Here is a 13,276-nt window from a genome sequence, read left to right as displayed (position 1 = left end):
GCTTGCTCACGCAGCCACAGCGCGACCCAACCGCAGGCAGTGCACCTATACACTCTTGCACATCCGTGGCAGCGCTTTCTCCTCTACACACATATGTGGGTGCTGCTGCAGGCCTTCTCCGTCGCCTTGTCCGTGATGATAGTGAACGCGCTGAAGGTCTACGCCGGTCGACTGCGGCCCGACTTTCTTTCCCGCCTCCGCAACGAGGGCTTCAACGCCAGCAGCGTGGGCGTGGACTGGTGCACTGTGGCCAACGAGGGCCGCCTATCGTTTCCATCCGGCCACAGCAGCGCGGGCTTCTCTGCCTTCGTTCCGCTTTGCTTTTACGTGCTGCACTCGCTGCATGCGTTTCGCCGCAGCGGTGTGTCGTTGTGGCGCATCCTGATCGGTCTTACTCCACTCATCCTCCCCATCACCGTGGCGGTATCGCGGACGCGTGATAACCGCCATAACTTCGACGACATCCTCGCAGGCAGCCTGATCGGCATCTTCACCGCTTTGGTTGCTGTGAGGGCGACAATGGTGGTGAATTATGGCACGGGCCAGTTGACGCCCCGGTTTGCCTACTATGCCTAGCCAAGCGCACGGACGCGAGTTTGTGGGCAGCGAGCCCCAGAGCGACGCCGTAGTGTGTGTGTGTGTGTGTGTGTGTGTGCCAGCTTCTACGGCGCATCTATGCAAGCGTAGCGCTCTGTGAACGATAGAAAGACGCATGAAAACAAGCCAGCGAGTCACCCCAGCGGCAGGAATCATCCTGGTGGTGCGCAGTGTGAGAGGCGACCATGGAGTCTCCCCGTCGCTTGCGTTTTACTGCCTTTACGTTGCAGCCTCCGCCATCCTCCGTCGAACCTCATTCTTGCATCTCCGATGGGCTGCGGCGAGAGAGAGAGAGGAGAGCCACTCTCACTCGCTCTTCTTTGCCTGCTTGCCAGGGGCCGAAAGGCGTAGAAGGTGTGCGGGGCTTCATGCGCCTTCTCCCCCTCCTCGAATGCTTTTCTTCTGGCGCCTTGCCCCCTCGCCCCCACACGGGTGCGGGCGCGTTTGCTTCTTTGCTTTTAGTTGCGTTATGAAAATCGTCTTTGCTACTTTCTTGTTTTGTGGGCCATCAGCGGTTTGAGGTTGCTTCTGACGCCTACACGCGTGCTTAAGTGTGTGTGTGTGTGTGTGTGTGTGTGTGTGTGTGTGTGTTCATTTCTCGAGCATCGATGCCGCCATGCTGCTGGTGCTCCTGGACATGCGAGGATAGCGGTGCTTGAAGACGAGAGCCGTTTGCCTGGCCACCTCTCCCGCTCTACAAGGGCGGAGAAGCACAGTGTTATGGACCTTGTCGAGGTCAGCACGGGCTGGGCAGACCTATGCACCCTGTTGCGCGTGTGCTGGAGTTCGGGTCTATCCCTCATCCCCTCTTCCTGTCGTTTGCTCTTTTCCCTGCTGCCGTGGCGCGAGGCCCCAGTCCCCCACCCCAATACCCCACTTCCCTACCTTCTTGCTGTGTAGTGCTTGGCCACGGTGTGCTCAGCTCTGGCGGCGACACCAACGAGGAAAGTGTGTGTATGGGGGGTAGGGGGTGGGGAGAGTGTGCGTCAGGGCGAGGAGCAGAAGAATGCACCAAGTGAAGGTGTGTGGTGAAAGAGAAACAATCTCGAACGCAAACGCATACCCGATGCCCAACCCCGCACGCACGCACCGCTCGCATAGCTGTGGGGGTTGATGCAGGCAGCATCGCCGGTGTGTTCGAGTTTTCGGGGTGGTGTACTCGCCCCAGCGCGAAGGATAAGCGAGAAGAGGCGCCTATGCCTGCTTGCCCGTTCATCTCCTGTGTGCTTTGCATTCGCCGGGGGATGGCCGGTGTCGTTTTCTTCGCTGTGCCACTTCAGAAGTGCGCGGTGGCGCACGATCGGCCGGAGAAAAGGAGGCGCAGAGACCATGAGGTGGTCCCCGTCTCCTCTTCACGGCCAGTGCTTCACCACCCCCTTACTGGTGCAGAAACGCTGCCGCCACCTAGGCTGGCGTCGTTGACATGGCATGCCCGCGCATGTCACCCATCGGCCTCTTGCTCCCCCTCGCTCTCTATTTCAGTTCTTTCAGAGGCACTCGCGTCCATAGTGATCGTGTCTACCTTCACCCTCCGGGTGCCAGCCGCCACCGTAGCGCCCCTTTGCCGGCCCCTTCACACGCGCCTCATTCGGTTGCGCACGCACACGCGCAAAGCAGCCCCAATCCATTATTGCTGGGGTCTTGGCCCTGTTCTGCGACCCGCCGCTCTGCCATCCCGCCCTCTACTGCTTCCCTCCCCTACCCTTCCTTGACAAGAAGGCAGCGGGCAAAACGAGCAAAGATGGGGTCGCTCCGCCTCAACGAGGTGTTGCGTTTTATCTTCTTCTTTCGGCTGCATGACTATCTCCTGTGTATCCTCTGCGGCCTAATCGCCTTTGGCGTGGGCAGGGTGCGCCCGTACTGCCGGGAATTTTCGTGGACAGATCTGAGCATCAACTTTCCCTTCAGCAAGAGCCCCGCGTTCCCGACATGGACGTTGTTCATCATCTCCGCCGCGCCGCTTGTCGTCTACGTCCTCGGTGAGGCGATGCGCCATTGCTGGCTTGCACGCCGGCACGGCGGAATTCTGGCCCACGAGCCGTACGCGGAGCACACACTGATTTTGATGGGGAGCCAACGCCATGGTGGTGATGGGGCAGAGATGAGCATGAAAGCGGATGGCAATGGCTCCGACTTCGAGGCACCGCCCCTGGCGCTCTCTTCCGACTCATCGAAGCCTCAGAACTCGACCAGCGGGCGCGAACCAACCCAGGAGGTGCAGGTTTGCTCTGAGACGGCGGCCGTTGCACCTGCCTGCCATCTATCAGCGTCGCCTCCGCCCGAGAAACTCTGCGGCAGCCGTGGCGACGACGGCAGATCATCGGGATCTGTTGCTGTATCGCTTGCTCACGCAGCCAGCAGCGCGACCCAACCGCAGGCAGTGCACCTATACACTCTTGCACATCCGTGGCAGCGCTTTCTCCTCTACACACATATGTGGGTGCTGCTGCAGGCCTTCTCCGTCGCCTTGTCCGTGATGATAGTGAACGCGCTGAAGGTCTACGCCGGTCGACTGCGGCCCGACTTTCTTTCCCGCCTCCGCAACGAGGGCTTCAACGCCAGCAGCGTGGGCGTGGACTGGTGCACTGTGGCCAACGAGGGCCGCCTATCGTTTCCATCCGGCCACAGCAGCGCGGGCTTCTCTGCCTTCGTTCCGCTTTGCTTTTACGTGCTGCACTCGCTGCATGCGTTTCGCCGCAGCGGTGCGTCGTTGTGGCGCATCCTGATCGGTCTTACTCCACTCATCCTCCCCATCACCGTGGCGGTATCGCGGACGCGTGATAACCGCCATAACTTCGACGACATCCTCGCAGGCAGCCTGATCGGCATCTTCACCGCTTTGGTTGCTGTGAGGGCGACAATGGTGGTGAATTATGGCACGGGCCAGTTGACGCCCCGGTTTGCCTACTATGCCTAGCCAAGCGCACGGACGCGAGTTTGTGGGCAGCGAGCCCCAGAGCGACGCCGTAGTGTGTGTGTGTGTGTGTGTGCCAGCTTCTACGGCGCATCTATGCAAGCGTAGCGCTCTGTGAACGATAGAAAGACGCATGAAAACAAGCCAGCGAGTCACCCCAGCGGCAGGAATCATCCTGGTGGTGCGCAGTGTGAGAGGCGACCATGGAGTCTCCCCGTCGCTTGCGTTTTACTGCCTTTACGTTGCAGCCTCCGCCATCCTCCGTCGAACCTCATTCTTGCATCTCCGATGGGCTGCGGCGAGAGAGAGAGAGGAGAGCCACTCTCACTCGCTCTTCTTTGCCTGCTTGCCAGGGGCCGAAAGGCGTAGAAGGTGTGCGGGGCTTCATGCGCCTTCTCCCCCTCCTCGAATGCTTTTCTTCTGGCGCCTTGCCCCCTCGCCCCCACACGGGTGCGGGCGCGTTTGCTTCTTTGCTTTTAGTTGCGTTATGAAAATCGTCTTTGCTACTTTCTTGTTTTGTGGGCCATCAGCGGTTTGAGGTTGCTTCTGACGCCTACACGCGTGCTTAAGTGTGTGTGTGTGTGTGTGTGTGTGTGTGTGTGTGTTCATTTCTCGAGCATCGATGCCGCCATGCTGCTGGTGCTCCTGGACATGCGAGGATAGCGGTGCTTGAAGACGAGAGCCGTTTGCCTGGCCACCTCTCCCGCTCTACAAGGGCGGAGAAGCACAGTGTTATGGACCTTGTCGAGGTCAGCACGGGCTGGGCAGACCTATGCACCCTGTTGCGCGTGTGCTGGAGTTCGGGTCTATCCCTCATCCCCTCTTCCTGTCGTTTGCTCTTTTCCCTGCTGCCGTGGCGCGAGGCCCCAGTCCCCCACCCCAATACCCCACTTCCCTACCTTCTTGCTGTGTAGTGCTTGGCCACGGTGTGCTCAGCTCTGGCGGCGACACCAACGAGGAAAGTGTGTGTATGGGGGGTAGGGGGTGGGGAGAGTGTGCGTCAGGGCGAGGAGCAGAAGAATGCACCAAGTGAAGGTGTGTGGTGAAAGAGAAACAATCTCGAACGCAAACGCATACCCGATGCCCAACCCCGCACGCACGCACCGCTCGCATAGCTGTGGGGGTTGATGCAGGCAGCATCGCCGGTGTGTTCGAGTTTTCGGGGGTGGTGTACTCGCCCCAGCGCGAAGGATAAGCGAGAAGAGGCGCCTATGCCTGCTTGCCCGTTCATCTCCTGTGTGCTTTGCATTCGCCGGGGGATGGCCGGTGTCGTTTTCTTCGCTGTGCCACTTCAGAAGTGCGCGGTGGCGCACGATCGGCCGGAGAAAAGGAGGCGCAGAGACCATGAGGTGGTCCCCGTCTCCTCTTCACGGCCAGTGCTTCACCACCCCCTTACTGGTGCAGAAACGCTGCCGCCACCTAGGCTGGCGTCGTTGACATGGCATGCCCGCGCATGTCACCCATCGGCCTCTTGCTCCCCCTCGCTCTCTATTTCAGTTCTTTCAGAGGCACTCGCGTCCATAGTGATCGTGTCTACCTTCACCCTCCGGGTGTCAGCCGCCACCGTAGCGCCCCTTTGCCGGCCCTTTCACACGCGCCTCATTCGGTTGCGCACGCACACGCGCAAAGCAGCCCCAATCCATTATTGCTGGGGTCTGGGCCCTGTTCTGCGACCCGCCGCTCTGCCATCCCGCCCTCTACTGCTTCCCTCCCCTACCCTTCCTTGACAAGAAGGCAGCGGGCAAAACGAGCAAAGATGGGGTCGCTCCGCCTCAACGAGGTGTTGCGTTTTATCTTCTTCTTTCGGCTGCATGACTATCTCCTGTGTATCCTCTGCGGCCTAATCGCCTTTGGCGTGAGCAGGGTGCGCCCGTCCCTCGCGCCACTCCTGTTGCCTCTCGTGTGTGCCCGTCGCTGCCAGCGCCCCCTCCCCTCTGTGTACCACGGCGGTGCTGCGCCTTGCTCTTGCCGATGTGTATGCTGTTGCGCATGTGCGTGCTGGTGCTCGTTTGGGAAATGGGCGACTGCCTCCGCCTTGCAGAGATGGAGGGGCGGGTGGGCGAGACGGGGACACGGTGGCGCAGCGAGAAGGCAGTAATGGGGAGGGAGCGGGACAGGCACGACTGCGCACTCGCCTTTGCTCCCTCGCTGTGAATGGGACTCGCGGAGGCGCCCCTGCAATAGTGCAGAGAGACGCGACACGAAGCCCCAGGCGGTTGGCCCGCCGTTGCTCTGCACAGTCTCTCCCCGTCCTCGCTGTGCAAAGCGCATTCCTGCGCCGCGGAGGCGTGACTGAAGCGGAGGTGCGCGAGGAGGTCAGCAGGCGAGGGGGGGGGAGGGCGTGGCTTGCCGGGGGGTGGCAAACAGCGCCCCCTGTCCTGCGCTTCTGTCGCTCCTCCGCTGCCGGTGCGGCGTGTCTCGCGCCCGCCTGCTTCCTCTCGTTTGGCTGCGTGTGTGTCTGCAAGTGGCCCCGCTGCTCCCGCTGAGCATGCCTCGCATCCCCACGTGCACCGTGCCCTCACCGCTCTCCCCCACCTCCTTTTTTCTCTCCCCCCCCCACCCCCTTGCAGTCCTGCGCACCTCTCTCACGCCCTCTCTCTAAACCCACGCACACGCAGTAGCACCCGAGCTGTTCCTCCGTGAAGACTCGACTCTCTTTTGCTCACTCACTCCCCCCGCCTCCGGTATCCCTCCTCGTCTCCACAGTTGCGCAGTCTCGACCCCCCCTCCCCCGCGCCACTCTCTCTACTGCCCGCCGCCGGCTCCGTTTTTACAGTTCGTTGTGTACTTGCAAAGATGACGTGGAATCTCGCCCTTCTGCTCTACTTGATCTTACAGTTCTTCGCGTTCTTCTTTGTGCTGGTGGCTACGCCTCTCGATGTATTTCACTTCAAGGATATTCGGAACTTTACGCGCCGCATGTGCGTCACCTTATGGGGTTTCCAACTGAACTGCACCAGTACAAGGTACGACAATTCAAATGATGGATTGTGGCGTAACTGCCACAATCGACGCGATCGTTTCCGCGCACTGCAGGCGTTCGCTTTGATCTCCATCTTCGTGTACGGAGCGGCGTTCGTCATGGGCGTGATCATGCTGTTCTGCTGCCGTTGGCTCCGCTGGGTCTGCCTTGCGCTCAACATTGTGGGTGCTGTCACCGTGCTCATTGTCTGGTTGGGCATAGCGGTGACTTTCTACAAGAGAGACGGCGAGAGGTGTCCCGGAATGAACACTGTCTCCACTTACGGTGCCGGGTTCGCTCTCTTCCTGCTGGCGTGGATTCTGAATATCGCCAACATCGTCATCTTACTGCTCCTCTCTCTATATGAGAACTCAAGTGAGACTGTCAGCACAGAGGAGCGCAAAAGTCAGCCGGGGGAGTAGAACCGGAGGAAGCGACGGCCGACCCTGACGGCGGCGTGGCATCCCCCACCGCGACACCCCCTGGGCGGAGTTCGTGTGAGCGCGAAGGAGGGGAGCGAACGCCATGGGTGCTCGTGCCTGCTTGCCGCCGGCGTCTCTGTCGCCGTCCTCCCCGTGCACCCGTGTGCGGCGCTCCCCATCCCCATCCCGCGTCGCTGGGAGCCGCTGGCGCTGCCTCTGCCGTCGCGTGTCCTTCCCTTCACCTCTTTGTAGGGTCCCCTGTGTGCGCGCAGCCTCTCGAGCTGCTCCCCCCTCGCGCGCTGGCGCGGTGCGTGTGAGCGCGTTCCGACTTGCCCACGGCAGAGCGGCGCCTGGCGGGAGGAATGCACGAGCGCTGTTTTGGTGGGTTCCCCCGTGCGCCTCTGCCTTCCGTTCTAAGCGTATCGATGTGTTTGTGCGTTCCCGGCTAGGCCTTGCTTGCCTGCTTTGCCTGCACGGCGGGCTGCGCTTGGCGGCGGCGGGCCCGCCCGTGCCTCCGGCGCCTCGCTGCCTTCTGGCCGCCGCCTCTTCCTCTCCTGCGTGTGTCGCCGCCCCGCCGTTGTGGCGCTGCTGCGACTCCCCCGTTCTCCTGGCACTCGCAGCGGGCGAGAGCGGGCTCCGGCGAGCTGCGAGAGAGAGAGGTCGGGGACCCTCACTGCGCCCTTCCGCTGCTTCGCCTCTCCTGCGCTGCTCGCGCCTTTCTCTGCGCCCTTCGCGCATTGCCTGATGACCCCACTGAATGCCCCGGACACCGGAGTGGAGAGTGACCGCAGCAAACGGTGCCGGGCCGCGGGTGCAGGCGCGGGAGGGCGACGCATGGCGCAGGGCCTCACAGGGCCCGGACCTGCAGCTGGCCAGCTGCCTGCAGCGCCTCCGGCATGCACCCATACTGCCCCCCTGCTGCTGGCCGTGGCAGGGCTGTGTGATGTGCGTGCGTGTGTGCCGCCTGGCGGGTCTGCTCTCTGCTGCACCGTCGCGCCTGTCGCACGGGTGCTTCTCGGAGGCGCCCGGTGGTGGTGAGCGGCGACCCGGAGGTGGGCGCAGGGACCCGCCCGCGAGCGCCCGGAGCTGATAGGCGCAAGTCGCTGTGCAGGAAGCGGAGCATCAGGACACGCCCGCACGCACAGCCGCAGGACGCTTACGCCTTTCTCTTTCATGTTTCCCCTCCCATTTCTTCTTTGGCTTCTCTGCCCTGCGCTTGATATACCTCTGGGCTCTTCTTTGCTATATCGCCCGTCTATTGTCTGTGTGTGAGTGAGGGCGTGTGTGCGGCGGCGGAGGGTGAGCGCGGCGTGCGGTGCCGCTCCTCGCCGCTCTTCCTCCCCTCGCTGACGCCGTCCCCTCCACCTCTCCATCCAGCCGGGTGTGTGCTCTGTATTGCTTGTGCTTTCTCTCTGTTTCGCTTAGGCTTCTCTGTCCTCTCCTCCCCTTTCGCTCAGCGGTCAATAAGATAGAGTTTGCCCTCCCTCACGTGCTTAATCCCTCGCGCCACTCCTGTTGCCTCTCGTGTGTGCCCGTCGCTGCCAGCGCCCCCTCCCCTCTGTGTACCACGGCGGTGCTGCGCCTTGCTCTTGCCGATGTGTATGCTGTTGCGCATGTGCGTGCTGGTGCTCGTTTGGGAAATGGGCGACTGCCTCCGCCTTGCAGAGATGGAGGGGCGGGTGGGCGAGACGGGGACACGGTGGCGCAGCGAGAAGGCAGTAATGGGGAGGGGGCGGGACAGGCACGACTGCGCACCCGCCTTTGCTCCCTCGCCGTGAGTCTCTCTGCCTCTCTCACGCGCGTGGTCACCGCAGCGGGGTGAAGCGAGGGTGCGGCGCATTGCGGGCGAGTGAGGCGCCTGTGGTGCGCTGCGAGGAGCGAGGGTGGGGTGCCGCGTCTGCGTGACACCGCCCCGGAGCGGCGGGTGCATGGACCCACAGGCAAGGAGGGCACGTGCAGGGGTGCGCCCCTCTCTCCCCTCGATGCGCGGCGACAGCCCCTCCTTGTTGAGCCGGCACGCGTGCTGGTGCGTCTTAGCGCCGCCACAGCGGCCCGCTCTCGCTCGACTCATGTGCCCCTCCCCCGTGCTCCGCGCGTGCGCGTGTGGCACGGTGGCACCCTCGCACGCCAGCCGTCCCTCCTCACCACCGCCCCCCACCTCGCCACACGCCCATGCATGCCTCAGCCTTGCACACGCTTTTCGGCCGTCTACCATCTCTCTTGCCCTCTCCTCCGCGCCTGCCCTCTGAGACTACACTCGCTCACTTCTACTGCCCTTTCGTCCGTCGTCCGGCACACGGCGCCCGCGCACACGCGCCGCTCGTGCGCCCTCGAGGCTGTGCGTGTCTCTGAGCATTCCGGCCGCCTGCTGTGGCTGCGCCGCGTCGCCGCGCTCGTGGTCGGCGCCGTCTAAGCCGTGAGGCGCCCCACAGCAGCGCAACGCCTCGTGCCACGCGCTCCGCGGGTGGGTGTCTGCCTCCTTGGCATCCCCCTCCTGGTGGCGCCGTGCAGGGGGAGGGGGCGCGCCTGTCAGCTGTCTCGCACGCCCCGATCGTGCTCGACGGCCTTGCCGCCCCTGCTCCTCCTCCGCGCAGAATTCCACGCTGCACCCCCCCTGCCCATCTCCTGCTGGCGAGGCCGTCGCCTGGCGGTTGCTCGTTGCCGCTCGCTCTTTTGCCTTTCGGTCTCGACCAGGCCGCGGCTGCTGCTGCCCGGCTGTGCGGCGCTGGTGGCCGCGCGCGTGTGCCCAGGCCATGGGGCGCTCTCCTCTCACGGTCCCCCTCGCCCCAACCCTGCCTGCGGCGCTCTCCTGCCAGCGCTGCGCGTTTTGCCCCTCTCTATCTGCTAGTGCTGCGGGACCACACCGTGCTGCCACGCCCGCGTGCGCATGTGCGTAGGCAGAGGGGGCCGCTGCGGCTTGGATGGGGCAGGGGGGATGAGTGGCAGGTGTGGCGTGTCGAGGCGAGGGATCGTGGGAAGGGTAGCGGAGCGCGTGGGTGGCGCGAGGCGAATCGGGAAGGCAGGTCGGATGGCTGCGCGGGCCCCCACGCGCCGCCGGCCCACCAGCGAGGCTGAGCACGACCCGTTTCCCATCGTGCGCTTGGCGTCGCTCGTGGCCTCTTGCTCGCCTCTCCTCGGTCCTCTGCTGCCGAGGATAGCCGCACACCGCACCCAGTGGTGCACGCATGTGGGCAATGCGCCGCCTTTGACCCCTCGACAACTCCACCGCACACCGTGGCGGCAGGAGGGCACCCCCTCCCCTGTGTGTGCGGCTGTGTGCCGCCGCCGGCGACCTCTCCACCACGGCTGCGTGTGTGCCTGCATGTGATCTTGCTGTGCACGCCTTGCACCCTCGCTTGCCCGTCGCCTCACTGCACTCCCTCACCTCTGTTTGAACCTCTCTCTGTTCTTCTCCCACCTCCACCATGCGCTCCTCCCCCACCTCTTCCCCTTCGCAACACGAGCGCCAACGCCAACAACGCGCGCGCACACGCAGCAGCACGCCAGGTATCACTTCGCGAAGACTCGACTCTCTTTCGCTCTCCTCCATTTGCCGCCTGCCTCCCCCTCTGTTTGCACTGCAGCACAACCCCGACCCCCGCATCATTCTCTGCAATGGCGAAGTTCTCTTCCGAGAAGTCTGAAAAGACTAGCGTCACGGACCCCGAGACCACCGAGAAGCATAGCACGGATTCCGACTTACAAGTGTCGCTGGTTAAGGGCCGTATTGGTCTCATTGTCTACGTGGTCGTACAGTTCTTTGCCTTCTTCTTTGTGCTGTTTGGTACGCCGATCGACATGTTTCGTCTAACCGGTACGTCGAGTTCCCCAAGTGAAGTCGTTGTGACGACACTCTGGGGGTTAAAGAAGGGTGTCTTTACGACAGATTACGGTCTAAATGCTTCTCGGCAGTGGAGGTTTTGCCCAAACCGCCTCAATCGTTTCCGCCTTGCTCAGGCGTTCGCTCTGATCTCCATCTTCGTGTACGGTTTGGCGTTCGTGCTGGGCGTCATTCAGCTGTTCTGCTGTTCTTACCTCCGCTGGGTCTGCCTGGCGCTCAACATTGTGGGCGCTGCCACCGTGTGCGTTGTCTGGGCGGCCATGGTGGTGACGTACAACACGAACGACAGCTTCGACTGTCCGGAACAGAAACGCTACCACACTTATGGTTCTGGTTTTACGCTCTTCGTGTTGGCGTGGATTCTGGATATCCTCAACATCATCTCCTTGCTGCTCCCGTTCTAGGTGAGAGATTGAGGTGGGAGAAACAGTCCCAGAGCCGTAGAACTCGCCGTGCGATGGGTAGAACCGGAGGAAGCGGCGGTCGACCCTGACGGCGGCGTGGCACCCCCCACCGCGACGCCCCCTTGGCGGAGTTGGTGTGAGCGCGAAGGAGGGGAGCGAACGCCATGGGTGCTCGTGCCTGCTTGCCGCCGGCGTCTCTGTCGCCGCCCTCCCCGTGCACCCGTGTGCGGCGCTCCCCGCCCCCATCCCGCGTCGTTGGGAGCCGCTGGCGCTGCCTCTGCCGTCGCGTGTCCTTCCCTTCACCTCTTTGTAGGGCCCTCTGTGTGCGCGCAGCCTCTCGAGCTGCTCCCCCCTCGCGCGCTGGCGCGGTGCGTGTGAGCGCGTTCCGACTTGCCCACGGCAGAGCGGCGCCTGGCGGGAGGAATGCACGAGCGCTGTTTTGGTGGGTTCCCCCGTGTGCCTCTGCCTTCCGTTCTAAGCGTATCGATGCGTTTGTGCGTTCCCGGCGAGGCCTTGTTTGCCTGCTTTGCCTGCACGGCGGGCTGCGCTTGGCGGCGGCGGGCCCGCCCGTGCCTCCGGCGCCTCGCTGCCTTCTGGCCGCCGCCCCTTCCTCTCCTGCGTGGGTCGCCGCCCCGCCGTTGTGACGCTGCTGCGACTCCCTCGTTCTCCTGGCACTCGCAGCGGGCGAGAGCCGGCTCCGGCGACACGGAGAGAGAGATCGGGGACCCTCGCTGCGCCCTTCCGCTGCTTCGCCTCTCCTGCGCTGCTCGCGCCTTTCTCTGCGCCCTTCGTGCATTGCCTGATGACCCCACTGAATGCCCCGGACACTGGAGTGGAGAGTGACCGCAGCATACGGTGCCGGGCCGCGGGTGCAGACGCGGGAGGGCGATGCATGGCGCAGGGCCTCACAGGACCCGGACCTGCAGCTGGCCAGCTGCCTGCAGCGCCTCCGGCATGCACCCATACTGCCCCCCTGCTGCTGGCCGTGGCAGGGCTGTGTGGTGTGCGTGCGCGTGTGCCGCCTGGCGGGTCTGCTCTCTGCTGCGCCGTCGCGCCTGTCGCACGGGTGCTTCTCGGAGGCGCCCGGTGGTGGTGAGCGGCGACCCGGAGGTGGGCTCAGGCACCCGCACGCGAGCGCCCGGAGCTGATAGGCGCAAGTCGCCGGGCAGGAAGCGGAGCATCAGGACACGCCCACACGCACAGCTGCAGGACGCTTACGCCTTTCTCTTTCATGTTTACACTCCCTTTTTTTCTTTGGCTTCTCTGCTTCACCTCTCTCTGTGCTCTTTTCGCTACTGTCCACCCGTGTCTATTGTCTGTGTGTGAGTGAGGGTGTGTGTGCGGCGGCGGAGGGTGAGCGCGGCGTGCGGTGCCGCTCCTCGCCGCTCTTCCTCCCCTCGCTGACGCCGTCCCCTCCACCTCTCCATCCAGCCGGGTGTGTGCTCTGTATTGCTTGTGCTTTCTCTCTGTTTCGCTTAGGCTTCTCTGTCCTCTCCTCCCCTTTCGCTCAGCGGTCAATAAGATAGAGTTTGCCCTCCCTCACGTGCTTAATCCCTCGCGCCACTCCTGTTGCCTCTCGTGTGTGCCCGTCGCTGCCAGCGCCCCCTCCCCTCTGTGTACCACGGCGGTGCTGCGCCTTGCTCTTGCCGATGTGTATGCTGTTGCGCATGTGCGTGCTGGTGCTCGTTTGGGAAATGGGCGACTGCCTCCGCCTTGCAGAGATGGAGGGGCGGGTGGGCGAGACGGGGACACGGTGGCGCAGCGAGAAGGCAGTAATGGGGAGGGGGCGGGACAGGCACGACTGCGCACTCGCCTTTGCTCCCTCGCTGTGAATGGGACTCGCGGAGGCGCCCCTGCAACAGTGCAGAGAGACGCGACACGAAGCCCCAGGCGGTTGGCCCGCCGTTGCTCTGCACAGTCTCTCCCCGTCCTCGCTGTGCAAAGCGCATTCCTGCGCCGCGGAGGCGTGACTGAAGCGGAGGTGCGCGAGGAGGTCAGCAGGCGAGGGGGGGGGGAGGGCGTGGCTTGCCGGGGGGTGGCAAACAGCGCCCCCTGTCCTGCGCTTCTGTCGCTCCTCCGCTGCCGGTGCGGCGTGTCTCGCGCCCGCCTGCTTCCTCTCGTTTGGCTGCGTGTGTG

At 63.7% G+C, this 13,276-nt stretch overlaps 4 protein-coding genes across 4 annotated transcripts; all 4 read left to right on the top strand.

The window, feature by feature from the left end:
• Positions 1 to 93: 93 nt before the first annotated feature.
• On the top strand, positions 94 to 576 carry LBRM_18_0490 (putative phosphatidic acid phosphatase; the record flags this gene model as incomplete). Its single annotated transcript, XM_001563923.1, has 1 exon — positions 94 to 576. One exon carries the CDS (start codon positions 94 to 96, stop codon positions 574 to 576), a length of 483 nt encoding a protein of 160 aa, XP_001563973.1.
• A 1,762-nt stretch (positions 577 to 2,338) lies between these two features.
• On the top strand, positions 2,339 to 3,514 carry LBRM_18_0480 (putative phosphatidic acid phosphatase; the record flags this gene model as incomplete). Its single annotated transcript, XM_001563922.1, has 1 exon — positions 2,339 to 3,514. The coding sequence occupies one exon, from the start codon at positions 2,339 to 2,341 to the stop codon at positions 3,512 to 3,514; it is 1,176 nt and encodes a 391-aa protein (XP_001563972.1).
• Positions 3,515 to 6,307: 2,793 nt separating this feature from the next.
• LBRM_18_0470 (amastin-like surface protein) lies at positions 6,308 to 6,895 on the top strand (the record flags this gene model as incomplete). The annotated part of the gene is made up of 1 exon (XM_001563921.1): positions 6,308 to 6,895. One exon carries the CDS (start codon positions 6,308 to 6,310, stop codon positions 6,893 to 6,895), a length of 588 nt encoding a protein of 195 aa, XP_001563971.1.
• Positions 6,896 to 10,510: 3,615 nt separating this feature from the next.
• LBRM_18_0460 (amastin-like surface protein) lies at positions 10,511 to 11,140 on the top strand (the record flags this gene model as incomplete). The annotated part of the gene is made up of 1 exon (XM_001563920.1): positions 10,511 to 11,140. One exon carries the CDS (start codon positions 10,511 to 10,513, stop codon positions 11,138 to 11,140), a length of 630 nt encoding a protein of 209 aa, XP_001563970.1.
• Between the last annotated feature and the right edge of the window lie 2,136 nt (positions 11,141 to 13,276).

Source organism: Leishmania braziliensis, chromosome 18, assembly GCF_000002845.2.
Source record: "Leishmania braziliensis MHOM/BR/75/M2904 complete genome, chromosome 18".
Lineage (NCBI taxonomy): Eukaryota > Euglenozoa > Kinetoplastea > Trypanosomatida > Trypanosomatidae > Leishmania > Leishmania braziliensis.
This window is presented reverse-complemented; position numbering and strand designations above follow the sequence as displayed.